Source organism: Eumetopias jubatus, unplaced genomic scaffold (assembly GCF_037043125.1).
Source record: "Eumetopias jubatus isolate StellerSeaLion01/CBP00866 unplaced genomic scaffold, mEumJub1_p1.0 scaffold_10, whole genome shotgun sequence".
NCBI lineage: Eukaryota > Metazoa > Chordata > Mammalia > Carnivora > Otariidae > Eumetopias > Eumetopias jubatus.
This window is the reverse complement of record NW_028274816.1, coordinates 58,437,457-58,450,484: the sequence shown is the minus strand read 5'-3', so window position 1 is coordinate 58,450,484 and position 13,028 is coordinate 58,437,457. Positions and strand designations below refer to the sequence as shown.

Genomic DNA, 13,028 nt, shown 5'->3' with positions numbered 1-13,028 from the left:
GAAAAGGGGCGGGGGCGGGGCTTGAACCCAGAAGTCAGATGAGGGCGCAGGTTCTTAACCACACACACACCCCACGCACCACTGATTATAAGACACACATTTTTCCACATTTTAACATCTAAGTTGAGCTGCGCCTATAATCAAGGGCTCTCGGACGGGGAAAAGACATTCACAACACCGAGCGCACACAGTAGGTGCTCCATAATTTCGACCGGCTGTAATCATAATGATAGGATTCCTTTCATGACTGGAGCGCTTATGAAATCACAGCTGATCCCCTATTCCGACCGCGGAACTGGGCAAGTTACTGGACACGCGGGGCCTCCTTTCACACTTCCCTTAACCCGGCGGGCTTGGAACTCTCGCCAGGTCCAGGTTACAGAAGGGGCCACTGAGGCTCCGCGGGGCTGAGGCGCACGCGCGCCGGTGGAGTCTCCCCGCGGCGCCCCTCCCGCGGGCAGGCCATGCACTGTGGGTGGCTGGCCCCCTGCCCCGCGCACCTGGCCAGGGCCGCCTGCAGCTCCTCCTCCTTGCGGCCCAGCTGGGTGCGCAGCTCCTCCCCGCGCTGCTGCTGCTCCGCCATCTGCTCCTGCAGCTCCGAGCTCTCCCCGTCCAGCCGCCGCTTCAGCTTCTCCAGCTCCTGGCGGCCCTTCTCCTCCTTCCGGAGGCGGTCTGGAGGCGGAAGTGGGGGCCATGCAGAAGGGCGCCAGACCCCACGCCCAGCAGCTCGCCGACACCCGCGGCCCTGCCCCCAGCAACGGCCGGGGTGGGGGTGGCGGCAAAGCTGTGGCTCAGCATCTCCTGTGCTCCCCCTTTCCAGCTTCCCCGACCCTGGGCCCGACCCCCAGGTGCTGTCCTCTCCTCCTCACCCCCAAGTGACAGCCCTGCTCCCGCTCAGTGACTGTCTCTGCCCTGTCCTCTCCTCTCCTGTCTCCACAGCCTTCTCCTGCGCTCTCTCCCTCCTGATTTTGAGTCAATAGCAAGGGACAGTGACAACAATGTGTCTGAAACAGTCAGTGGGACAGTCAGGGAGAGTGACCCAAGACACGGAGGAGAGAATTGCATTTAGAGTGACAGAAACCTAAGAGCTGGGAGGACACCCAATCTGCCCTGAGCCTTCTTTCCTGCCCCCATTTAGCAGATAGAACCACTGAGGCTCCACAGCACGCGACGTTCACCCAACGTCCCCCCTCCCCCACCGCCGCCAAGCATGCGCAGTGCGGCTTCCCACTGGGGGTGGCGCTCACCCTCCATGTCCACAATCGTGGCCTCGTATTTGAGTCGAAGCTTATTGAGGCTCTTGACCTTCTCCTCCTCCTCGGCCGCCTGTGACGAGAACTCGGCCAGACGCTCCTCCAGCAGCTTCCGCTCCTGAGGGTGGTGGGAGGTGGGGGCGGTCAGAACAGCCCCGTGTCAACGTTGGCTCATCTCCGGTGCCTTCTCATCTGCATTTCTGCTCAGCTCCACCCTTCCCTGAGCCTCCTGCTCCGGATCCCAACCTTCCTTCCCCATTCTCTTGGGTCTGCAGACGTCCCACCCTCACGAGTACAAACGTCGTAACTACAGGCTAGACTCCCATTATTCGAAGAACCCCACCAATCACTAACACACCATCCCACTCATGGGTGCTGAGGTTCATTCCACATCATGTGCGATTATAAACAACACTGCAGTGAACATCCTTGTCCATCCGCTGCATTCACGTGAGTTCTGGATCCCTACCACCCAAAGTATGGGTTTGCGGACCAGCAGCAGCAGCAAATGGGAGCTTTTTTAGAAATGCTGCATCTCAGCATTTCCACCCCAGACCCGCTGAATCAGAACCTGCTTTTTAACAAGCTCTCCCTATGATTCTTGGGCACATTAGCATTTGAGAAGCACTGGCCTGGAGCAGTACTTTTCAAACTGTGAGTGGTTCTGGAAACCAATGTAGTGTGTTGGCACTACCCTTAGAAGGAAAGAATAGAACAGCGTAGAATGGAATAGCCATTGTACCAGAAGGAACGTTCCAGAAAACTCCTGTGCATCCCTGACCTCTCAACTCAGGTATCATTGCCTCAGATAAGCCTTCCCTGACTACCCCGAGGACAGGTGAGGCACCCATCACCCCTACAGTCTTTTTTACAGAGAGACACAGCGAGAGAGAGAGAACACAAGTAGGGGGAGTGTGAGAGGGAGAAGCAGGTTTCCCGCGGAGCAGGGAGCCCCATGCAGGGTTCGATCCCAGGACATTGAGATCATGACCCGACCTGAAGGCAGCCACTTAACTGACTGAGCCACCCAGGTGCCCCCCTCCATAGTCTTCTATTCTTTTCTGACAGTTGAAAATTAAGTCACAATTTGTGGTTATGTTTATTTTCTTTGGTGTCTCATCTAGCATCCCTTTCCGCCAGCCCCCTGTGAGGACATAAATGGTTGTCTAGGTTAGTTCAATGCCATATCCCCTGTGCCTAGCCCAGTCCTAGCTGGGGCAGGTAAAAGATGGTGGTGGGTTCTTTGCCATGGCCCCAACCAGGGATGGAGCCCCACCTCCTGAATCTGGGCTGAGCCTATCACTGCTTTAAGCTCAGTGGTCTGCAAACCACAGTGTGCAGGCCAAATCTGGCCCACCATCTGTTTTTATAAGTAAAGTTTTATTGGGACACAGTCACACTCATTCGATCATGTACCATCGGTGGCTGCTTTCATGCTATGTCGGCAGAACCGAGCGCTTGTGACGGAAGCACAGAGACCTGCAAAGCGTGAAATATTTGCTATCTGATCTTTTACAAAAGATGTTTGCCAATCCCTGATCTATAGAATTGGGCACAAGTGATGCCGTGTCAGTTTCAGGCTTAATACTTTAAGGGGCCTGGATGCTTCCGCTTCCCCTTCTCAGAGCCCGGAGCTGCCACGTAAGAAACCCACGCTCTCCTGTGGGGACAGAAGCCACACGAAGGAGCACCAAGACGGCAGACATCCACACCCGGCCCCCACGCCACAGCGACTGCCTCCGAGAGCCACGGAGCAGCTGTGCGATGGAGCCCCAGCTGACCCACAGAAGGATGGGATATAATGAGATGGTGGTGGTCTCCAGCCACGTGGCTTTGGGTGTTATGATCTACCAGGGATGGGTAATGACACACAGTAGTTGCTCAATAAACACCTGCTCCGGTGAAGGTGTGACAAAGAGAAAGTGAAGGGAAGAGCAAAGGTCGAAGGGAGACACAGCTGAGACTGAGAGCCCGAGACCCCTAGGGGTGGCGCTAGCTGGGGAAGATGCTGAGAGAGACCCACCCCCCCACCCCACCCCCGCCATGCACCACAGCTCCCTGCCCCTGGGGGCCTACAGGCCACCGACCTTGCTCAGCTTGGCATTCTGATCTTCTAGGAGTAGCAGGTCTTCCTCAAATTTCTTCAGCTTCGCCTCTGTGGTCACCTTCTCCAGCTGCAGCTTCTGCCGCGCCCCCTCCTCGGCCTCAAGGTGGTTCTCCAGCTCCTGGAGAGGGGAGGGGCAAGGGATGAGGACCCAGGGTCTGGGGGCCGTCGTGTGATGGGAAGGATGGGGTGGAGGGGATGGTCCCAAACCCCTGAGGGCTTGTGGCTCAGACAGGTCCATGCTCTGGGCAAGGCTGGGAAGGAGCAAAACTTTACTGGCCTTCCTGTTTCATTCATTACCCCTGAGCCTTCCCTGAGGGCCCCGTGTGTGCCAAGCACTGTTCCAGGCACCTAAAATAGATACACATCTTTGTCCTTACGGAAATGACATTCTTGTGTGTGCGGGAAGATTATAAACAAAAAATATAATAAACACATCATATAGACAGGCACTGTCCACTGTGGCAACACGTGGTGTGAGACTGTAAATTAAGATTCGATATTGGGTGACAGCGTGGAAGGATGTCAAGGGCGTTGTGCTAGGTGAGATAAGTCAGAGAAAGACAAACCGCGGCTGATCTCACTTATGTGTGGAATCTAAAAAATACCAAAAACAAAACACTGAGCTCACAGGTACAGAGAAGAGATGAGTGGTTGCCGGGGGGCAAGGGAGGGTCAGTTAAGTGGGTGAAGGGGGTCAACAGATACACACTTCTAGTTACAAAATAAATAAATCCCGGAGAGGTAATGGACAGCATGACTGTAGTTCATAACGCTGTATTGTATATTTGAGAGTTGCTGAGAGAGTAGATCTTAAAAGTTCTCATCGCTAGAATATTTGTTCTTGTTACTATGTAAGATTATGGATATTAACTAGACTTACTGTGGAGATCACTTCCTGATATATACAAATATTAAATCCCTATGCTACATACCTGAACTAATGTTAGCTGTCAATAATACCTCAAAAAAATTTTTTTTTAAATTTTAAGTAGGCTTCACAGCATGGAACCCGACACAGGGCCCGAACTCACGATCCTAAGATCAAGACCTGAGCTGAGATCAAGAGTCAGATGCCCGACCAACTGAGTCACCCAGGTGCCCCAATAATACCTCAATTAAAAAAAAAAAGGATTCAGGATTAGGTGCTGACTTGCTATCTGGTATTGGGAGGACCTATAACAGCCTACCCACACATCTTCCTCCTACCTGCTCTGCTCCCACGGATAAGGTCCACTGGTCAAGTAACACTACACATCACGGGGACCAGGCACAGGGCCAGCTTCTGCCTACATAGTGGACTTCAGTTGCCTGCCAGCCCTGAAATTATTCAAACTAACCGATCACATCTCCCTGTAGGAACCAGGGGTCACCTCATCCTTTTGTTACTCCAAAGCCTGTCTCCCACGCTGTGATCTGTTCATTTTATTCCTGAGTGCAACCCCTGTGTGGCTCTCTGTGGCATGGTGTCAGGCCATCTCTGTAACTCTAGGGCAGGATCCCTCCCCCACATACAGGACGAAGAGGAGGTGATTAAAACACTTACTGAGCTCCTGAAATGTGGTCAGTATGACTGAGGAACTGAATTTTCAAACTTATTTAATTTTATTTATTTTAAATTTAAGACCAGACGCTCACTTAATCACTGGAAATTTTTAAAGTATGTTTGGCATAAGTTGGGTACTTCAATCTACTTTTTTCAAGTGAAGAGGTCATAACACATAAATGCAGATGAATACTGCCAATGAAAGTTTAGCGTCTGAATGAAGATGTAAAGCACACAGTGGATTTTGAAGGGGAACCGTGGGAGGGTGGCCTGCCTGGGAATACAGCAGCCTAGAGGCAAATGGAGCCAGGAGATGGAGAGAGAAAGAGCACAGAGGATATCACCTCAGCACCTGGATCCAGCCATGCCTGAAGCAGAATGCGTAAGCGTTCTGGAGTCTCCCATTATTTGAACCGAAGAAGTATTCTTTTGGCTTACGCCACTTTGAGTTGAGTTTTCTGCAAATTCATGGCCCAGTGAGACATGGTTTGGAGAAGCAAAGGTTGTCTGGGTAGACAGAAGGGCATGGGGTGAGGTGGCCTGTGGGCACACAGGGGCCTGACCTGTATATGCTGCTGCAGCCTCTTCTTGTCACTCTGCAGCTGGCGGCTGCACTCCTCCTCCTCGCCCACGCGGGCCTCCAGCTCTGCCACGACCAGCTCCAGCTCCTGCTTGCGAGCTGCCAGCCGGCCCCGCGTCTCTTCGGCCTCCGCACACAGCTCTGCCTCTGCTCGGAGTTGCTCCGCCAGGCGGGTGCGCTCCTCTTCCAGCTGGGGACAGGGTGGGAGGTCAGCACTCAGCAGGCAATGCTCCCAGGGCAGTCTCAGTGGAGCACTCGGTCCCTCCTGCCTCCTGATTTGCTTTGCCCTTTGGGGCCTGGAGGGCTTTCCTCCAGGTCCCCATCTTGGGATGACCTCAACCCCCCCCCCCCAGTCACCAAGTCAGACCCCTGGGTGCCACCCTCTCTCCCACCTCCCTTCACCTCCCGGCAGCTTGGGCCTTCTCCTCTCCCCGTGGACTCTCTCCCCAGCCTCCCCACCTCCAGTCTCTCTCTCTCCAGTCCACCCTCCAAATAGCCCCCGAGAGGGCTTTCTACCATCTCACATTTCATTTAACACTCCTACGCCTAGAGATTTAACCAAAGGAAATAACTCAGTAAAAGCAAACAGGAAAATGCTCAAAAAGGGTTTTGCTTCAGCATTACTTATGAGACACCAGAAAAACTGGACAATGGAAAGCTCACCGCCTGCCTCCCGTCGCCCTGCCACAAGGCAGGCCCCTACCCTGCCCCTCTCGAAGCCCCTCTCGGAGCCCAGCCGCCTGAGCATCTCGGCTTCGCAGGAACAAGCACCCGCCCCCCCACCGCCCAATACCCTGGCTGCATCCCAGGGCCCTGCCTCCTGCACGTCACAGCCCACCAGCACCAAACGGTCTCAGCCTGGATCGGGGGGGGGGGGGGGGGGCAGCACACCGGAGCCCCCACCTTCCCCCTCCCCCCACGGCGACCGCGGCTCAGCTGGGAGCCCCGCCCCACGCCCTGGCTCCGCCCCACCGCGGCCCCGCCCCTTACCTGTGCCAGGCGGCCCTGGAGCTCGCCCACCTCGCGGGCACTCTGTTGCTGCAGCTCCTGCACTTTCTGTAGCTCCTGCACCCGCGCCTGCAGCACCTCATCCTGCCGCGTCACCTGCAGCAGCGGCTTCACCTGGTGGTGTGTGGGGGGGGGGCAGGTAAAGGTGGGAATGGCTGGCTCCACTCGGCCCAGGGGCTGAGTAAGCACTCACACCCTGAGCCGGAGCCAGTGGCAGCTCCGGAGCTATGTGGCCTCCGGGGAGCTCGCTAATGTCATCTATCGAACAGGGATGGGAACAGCTCCTGCGCCACGGGGTTTTCGGGGTTTTCGCAGTGGGTGAATGAGCTGACACGAGTGAAGAGCCTAGAGCAGCCCGGGGCAAAGGCAAGCCGCACTAAATGTGTCCCTTCTTCACGAAACTAACCCTAGGCGACAAGAGACACCGGCGCCGCCGTTCTGTAGCACAATGTCCCTCAAAGTTCCCGAGTCCCGGGTCCGGGGTGAGGGATGCACTTTCCGCGGTGTGTTTCAGGTCGCGGGACACGTGCCACACAACCTAATCAACTGAAAGGACAGGCTCCCCCTTGCTGAGTGGGATCCCCTCTGATCATTGCTGTCCCACTGCTTTCTGTTTGGTTCTTCTCGACTCAGCTCGGTTCTTTTTCTAGAGTATCGTATTCTCTTCTGCCCTAACTCATGGCATTTAACACAGCCACGATTTTATATTTATCTGTGAGACTCATTCGCTGATGCCGGTCAATGCCCATGCCCAGGACCTGGGGCAGGCCACCTTCCTCCTCAAGGGCCAGCTTGGAAACGTTTGAGGCTTTGTGGGCCACCCTGTCTCCGTTTTAACAACTCCACTCAGCGGCTGGAACGCAAAACCAGCCACAGATAACGCGTTAACCGATGGGCATTTACAAACACAGGTGCCTGGACCAGGCCACACTTTTCCGACCCCTGCTCTAGACTGTGGGCTCCATGGGGCAGGACTTTGCTTTTATTCACCATTTTATCACGATCCCCCCAAAAGTTATTGGCACATATTAGGTGCTCAGTTAACACTGGCTGAGGGCACGTAGGCTGACTGCTCCCACACCATATTCAGAATTACACTGAATGGCTGGGTTTTTTGCCTCTAAACTTCGATCTTCCTTCCTCCTCTCCAATTTCCCATTGGGGGAACACACTGCCCCCTATGCTCACAGCGGGCCCGACCACCCGGCTCTGCCCCTCTGCTCCGGGCGGGCATGTGACACCAGCCTGGCTCATCTGATGTGTCCTGATGAGTCTTGGGGTGGTCACATGACCCCAGCAGGCCAAGGACAAGTCAAACCTGGGACTCTGGCTGGAGCTTTGGGATAGGAGAAGACCGTGCTGGCCTAGCTGGTCGGGGGACAAGTCTCAATGGGCTGGTGGCCCCCATGTGAAAAAGCCTAGAGGTGATCACCATGAGGAAAAGCCAAATGGGAGACACAGAAGGTCAGATAACTGACATCACTGTTTGGGCCCTTGTGCAATAAAAGGTTGACTCAGCAGGCCTGCACTGTCCAAACGCTGCACCTTTCATAGAAAGGCCTGGCCCTTGCGTGGCTCCTGGAAGATAATCTGCAAGCTCTTGGAATATTCTGACTGATAAGAGCGACTTTGTTACCTGGGTTTCTTGGCCCCCATGGTATCAACTTGACCTCTGGAGGGGCTGGAGACTGAGTAAGATCAACCACATAGGGGGTCAGCCATGCCTATGAGACTGACCCCCCCAATAACAAGCTTGGACACCGAGACTCAGGGGAGCTTCCCTGGTTGGCAACAGCCCATATATGTTGTCACACATTGTTTCTGGAAGACTTAAGCACTGTCCACATGACTCTTGTGTTGAGAGGACAACAGGCAGCCTGTGCCTGTTCTCTCCCAAGCTCTGTTCGGTGCACATTTTCCCTTTGCTGACTTTAATCTCTGTCCTTTCACTGTAATAAATCATAACCATGAATAGAACAGCTTCTCTAAGTTCTGTGAGTCCTCCTAGTGAATCATTGAATCTGAGGGGGTCTTTGGGACCCCTGACTTAGCCCTGGATCCAGCCGTTCTTGAAGCTGTCCTGAAATCTTTTACTCATGTTGGTTTGAGTCAGATTTTTTTGGTCACTTGCTACACCAAAGAATCCCGGCTAACAAAGGTTGGGCTGATTGGTCCCATTTTACAGATGCAGAAAGCTGAGGCCCAAACAGAGAAAGCCACTTGGCCAAGCAGACTTGGCCCCAAGGTGCTGTCTCCTTGCTGCTCAGACCACTTCCCCAGGCGCCCTCACCTTGATGAAGAGTCGCCACCACTGCCAGTGTCTCAGCTTGAGGTAAGCGGCACAGTTCCTCTGCATCACCCTCAGGGCACTCTGCTGCTGCTGTCGCTTCTGGAAGGCTCTGGGTCGGGAGATGGGCAAGCGGGAGCGTGAAGGCTCAGCCCCTCCAGGGCTGTCCCCTTTGAGAGGGAGAGCACAGCTCCCTTCACACTTAGTCAACCACTGTTGAGTGCCTACGTGTGCAAGCACTTTCTATTACTGGCAGATCTCGTTGTGTATAGTCTGTCAGTCCTTCAGCCTTTGACTCTCTCTGCTCTATCCCCTGCTCTCTGTCCACACAACCCCAGTTCAGGCCTCCTCTTCCCCCACCTGAACCCTCACACCGACCTCCCACCCGCTAATCCCTTCCCCCCAGTCCATCCCCAACCTGCCTCCCGAGGGGGGTCTTTCTACACCCAGAGCTTACCCTCCCCTCCCCTGCTCACAGCCCTCCCATGGCTCCCCAGCACCCCTGGACAAGGTCCCCACCCCTCAGCCTGGTGTCTGGGGGAGTCCTTTGCTCTCCGATCCTCCCTCTGGGCCATTTCAAGGGGGAAGGAGACTCTCCGGCAAACTTCTCACATTCCTGAAACACATCAGTCTCCCGTACCCCTGGGTCTTTGAATCAGCTGTCGCTCCCGCCTACAACGCCTGTCCCATCCTCCTTCATCTCTCTGGTCATCAAGTGGGAGCTGGAGGCGTCCTGGTCTGCTGTAGAGTCTCCACACTACACTTGGATGACCATCAAAGCACATCCCACTCCAGACTGTGATGCTTTGTGCCCGTGTATGTCTCCCCCTCCAGGGTGGAGTCCCTTGAGGCACTGGCCAGTAGGGTGACCACTGTGCCCTGTTTGCCCAGGGCTTTCTTTGTTTTGGCCCCGAAAATCATGCACCCTGGGGAAACTCCAGTCCTGAGCGAGGCAGGATGGTTGGTCACCCTATGGCCAAGACTAGCTCTTCTGTGTCCCCAGCACCACTCAGCACTGGACCTGGCCTATATGGGCCCTCGGGGACCGTAGAATCAAGAAGCCTGGGCATCTGGTGGCTCCACCCCTTTGTTTCCCGGCCCTTCTACCATCTCAGAGGTCCTGAGTCCTGGAGCCATCTGGTCAACCCTTCCCTACCCCCCAGCCTTGGCCAACAGGACCCAGAAGACAGCACGGTGCCCTACCTGCGAGCTAAGTACCCCCGGGCAGCTGCCTGGAAGGACACGATGATGTCTGTGACCTTCAGGTCCCGCTCCTCTTCCAGCTGGGCCAGGACCCCTGCCCGGAAGAAGATCTTGCTCTGTCCCACACGGTAGAGGTTGGGGTCCAGTTCTAGGGCCTTGATCTGTGAGGGATGGGAGAGGGGTGATGAAGAGGAGGCGTGAGGAGAGGGAGGTCCTGGCTCCCCTCTTCCACCACCTGGGACCCTGCACGTGCACACGTACACACCTGCAGCTCAGGCTCTGCCCCACACTCACCATCTTCTCGCAGGCCTGTTTCCCATCCATAAAGCCCTTGGGGATGGCATTGGGCGTCAGGATCTCGTATCTGCCGGGGGGAGGGGAGGGGTGGGTGGGGAGTTACAGCACACCTGTCACTGAGCTCCTGCCACACACACAGAGCACCGCACACTGGGCTAAGAGCGTTAATACCACCCACGACAGCACTGACCCCAAGAGCGGTCACTCGTTGGACCCTCACTGTGTGCCGATCGCGAGTGTTCTGTCACCCCACCAGCATCACCGAGATGCGGAACACAGGTGGGTCTCAGAGAGGAAATGTGAGAATGCCTGCCAATGACAGCTGATGTCTCTGAAGACGTATTATTGGTCAGGCCCTGAGCTAAGTGCTGTGCAGCAGCTTCTTCCCAATGTCTAAGCACAACGGAGAATGAAACGGGATACAGTTCATAAACACATATGTGCGTGTCCTCAGAGCCCTTCCGCTGCTGTGCCCTTCCTTGGATCGCGACATTTCATAAAATATCACGCATATTATGTTTACAATACATATATTCACACATGTGTATCATAGACACAAGACATGTCCTATGTTAATATGACATATTTTATGACTGGTGATTGACAAGTGTGTGTGTGTGTGTGTGTGTGTGTGTCTGTGTCTGTGTGTGTCTGTGTGTGTATCAGGGTTGCTCAGTCACCAGGGGTGGGCTGTTAAAATGCAGATCTTAATTCAGTAAGTCTGCGATGGTGCCTGAAAATGTGCGTTATCTACTGAGCTGCCCAGTGACGCTCATGCTGCTTGTCCTGGGGACCGCACTTTTGAGTAGCAGACTCAGGGCTGCACTGTCCAATAGAGAAGCTACTGGCCACATGTAACTACTGAGCCCTTGAGATGTGGCCCAGCCAACCGAGGAACTGTATTTTTAACTAATTTATTTATTATTAAGATTATTTATTTACTTCTGAGAGAGAGAGAGCACAAGCGGGCAGGGAGGGGGCAGAGGGAGAAGCAGACGCCCCGCTGAGCAGGGAGCCTGACGTGGGGCTCGACCCCAGAACTCTGGGATCGTGACCTGAGCCCAAGGTAAGACACTTAACTGAGTGAGCCACCCATGTGCCCCAGGAACTGGATTTTTTTAATAATGTCTTTTTTTTTTTTTTAAGAAAGAGAGCACACGTGTGCGTAAGTGGGGGGCTGGGGGGTAGGGGGAGGGTTAGAGGGAGAGGAAGAGAGAGAATGTCAAGCAGGCTCTACACCCAGCACAGAGTCCGATGCTTGCCAGATCTCACGACCTTGAGATCATGACCTGAGCAGAAACCAAGAGTCGTAGGCTTAACGGTCTGAGCCACCCAGGCGCCCCTATGACTTGCTTCTTAAACTCTGGTATTTTCTGTTCTATCCCTTTCTATTGCATTTGTAAAGAAATGCAGATCGCCACACACGGATTGCCGCATAAGGCAATCTTTCTCTTGGGGAGCAACCTGAGCGGGGTCCTGCTCTCCCATTCCACAGAGGAAAAAGCTGAGACAGGAACCGAAGGAACTTGCCCCGACTCCCCAGACTCAGAAGTAGAAGTGGGGGGATTCGGATGCAGATACGGGGGGCGGTTCCAAACCGAGCCCCGCCCCATCGCACTCACCGCTGCCGGAACTCCTGGAAGAGAATGCGGTTGGGGAAGCCCTGGCGACAGATGCGGATGCCCTCCAGGACGCCGTTGCAGCGCAGCTGGTCCAGCACCAGCCGAGGCTCCAGCTTGCCGGCCTGCGGAGAGCGGGGACGGACACGCGGGGTCGGCGGCGGCCACACGGGGGCGCCACGCACCGGACGGCAGCCGCCTGGGGAAACCAGGACGGGCCCTTCGGAAGGGTCAGAAATCCTTGGCCATTTCACACGGGTCAACCTCTAATTTACTGAGTCCCTACTGCTTAGCCGCAGGGAGGGCAGGGAGTGCTGAATTTGCACCGGGGAGAGTTGGGGAAAGGCCTCACTGGGAAGGTGATGCGTAAATAAAACCCATACATCATGATTTTGGAGTAGCTAACTTTTGTTGCCTTTTCCTTCCTTCCTCCCTTCCAAAAAAAAACCTTAAACAGTACAAAAACTCAAACTCGACATTCTAAAAGAGAACTCTTGCCTTGTCCAGGCCCCCAGAGTGGGCAACACAATGCCCAGTTTTTCTTGTTTTTTTTTTTTTAAAGTAGGCTTCACGCCCAGCATGGAGACCAATGGCCTGGGCTTGAACTCATGACCCAGAGATCACCCTGAGATCAAGACCTGAGCTGAAATCAGGAGTCGGACTCTTAACTGGCTGAGCCACCCAGGCACCCCACAGTCCCCAGATTCTAACAGAACTTTCTAGATCAGTTGTTCTCAACCCTGGCTACACACTGGCACCCTCTAGGAAGCTTTAAAAAAACACACAAAAAAAACCCCACACACACCAAAAAACCAAAAGTCCAACGTCCTGGTCACAGCCCAGGGTAGAATGTGAATCTCAGGGGGGTGGGATTAAAATATGATTACCACCATTCTGGATCTTTTTCTAGGGCCACTGAAGCACATACATCTTATATTTATGCATCCGTCAAACATTTATTGAATATCCACTGTGTGCAAAGCACTGTTGAAGGCACTGGGGACCCAACAGTGAAAAAGCAGATAAAAGTCTCCGCCCTCAGATTGTTTATGTTGTGGCAAAAGGGAGTTTCCCTTTATTACTATATGTGTCCTCCCTTCTCTGGCAATAAGGTTTCACTTCTTCGGGAGA

At 54.4% G+C, this 13,028-nt stretch overlaps 1 protein-coding gene across 4 annotated transcripts in view; it reads right to left on the bottom strand.

Moving 5' to 3' along the window:
- Positions 1–13,028, bottom strand: part of MYH14 (myosin heavy chain 14) — a 77,026-nt gene that overhangs the window by 27,509 nt on the left and 36,489 nt on the right. For all 4 annotated transcript variants that reach the window (XM_088027207.1, XM_028091466.2, XM_028091467.2 and 1 more), the window contains 9 exons: positions 11,901–12,022; positions 10,276–10,345; positions 9,982–10,142; positions 8,782–8,890; positions 6,474–6,605; positions 5,467–5,673; positions 3,341–3,478; positions 1,248–1,371; positions 501–672 (listed from right to left, as the gene is read on the bottom strand). In XM_088027207.1, the coding sequence (XP_087883333.1) occupies positions 501–672; positions 1,248–1,371; positions 3,341–3,478; positions 5,467–5,673; positions 6,474–6,605; positions 8,782–8,890; positions 9,982–10,142; positions 10,276–10,345; positions 11,901–12,022 (1,235 nt within the window). The remainder of the gene's footprint in view (positions 1–500; positions 673–1,247; positions 1,372–3,340; positions 3,479–5,466; positions 5,674–6,473; positions 6,606–8,781; positions 8,891–9,981; positions 10,143–10,275; positions 10,346–11,900; positions 12,023–13,028) is intronic.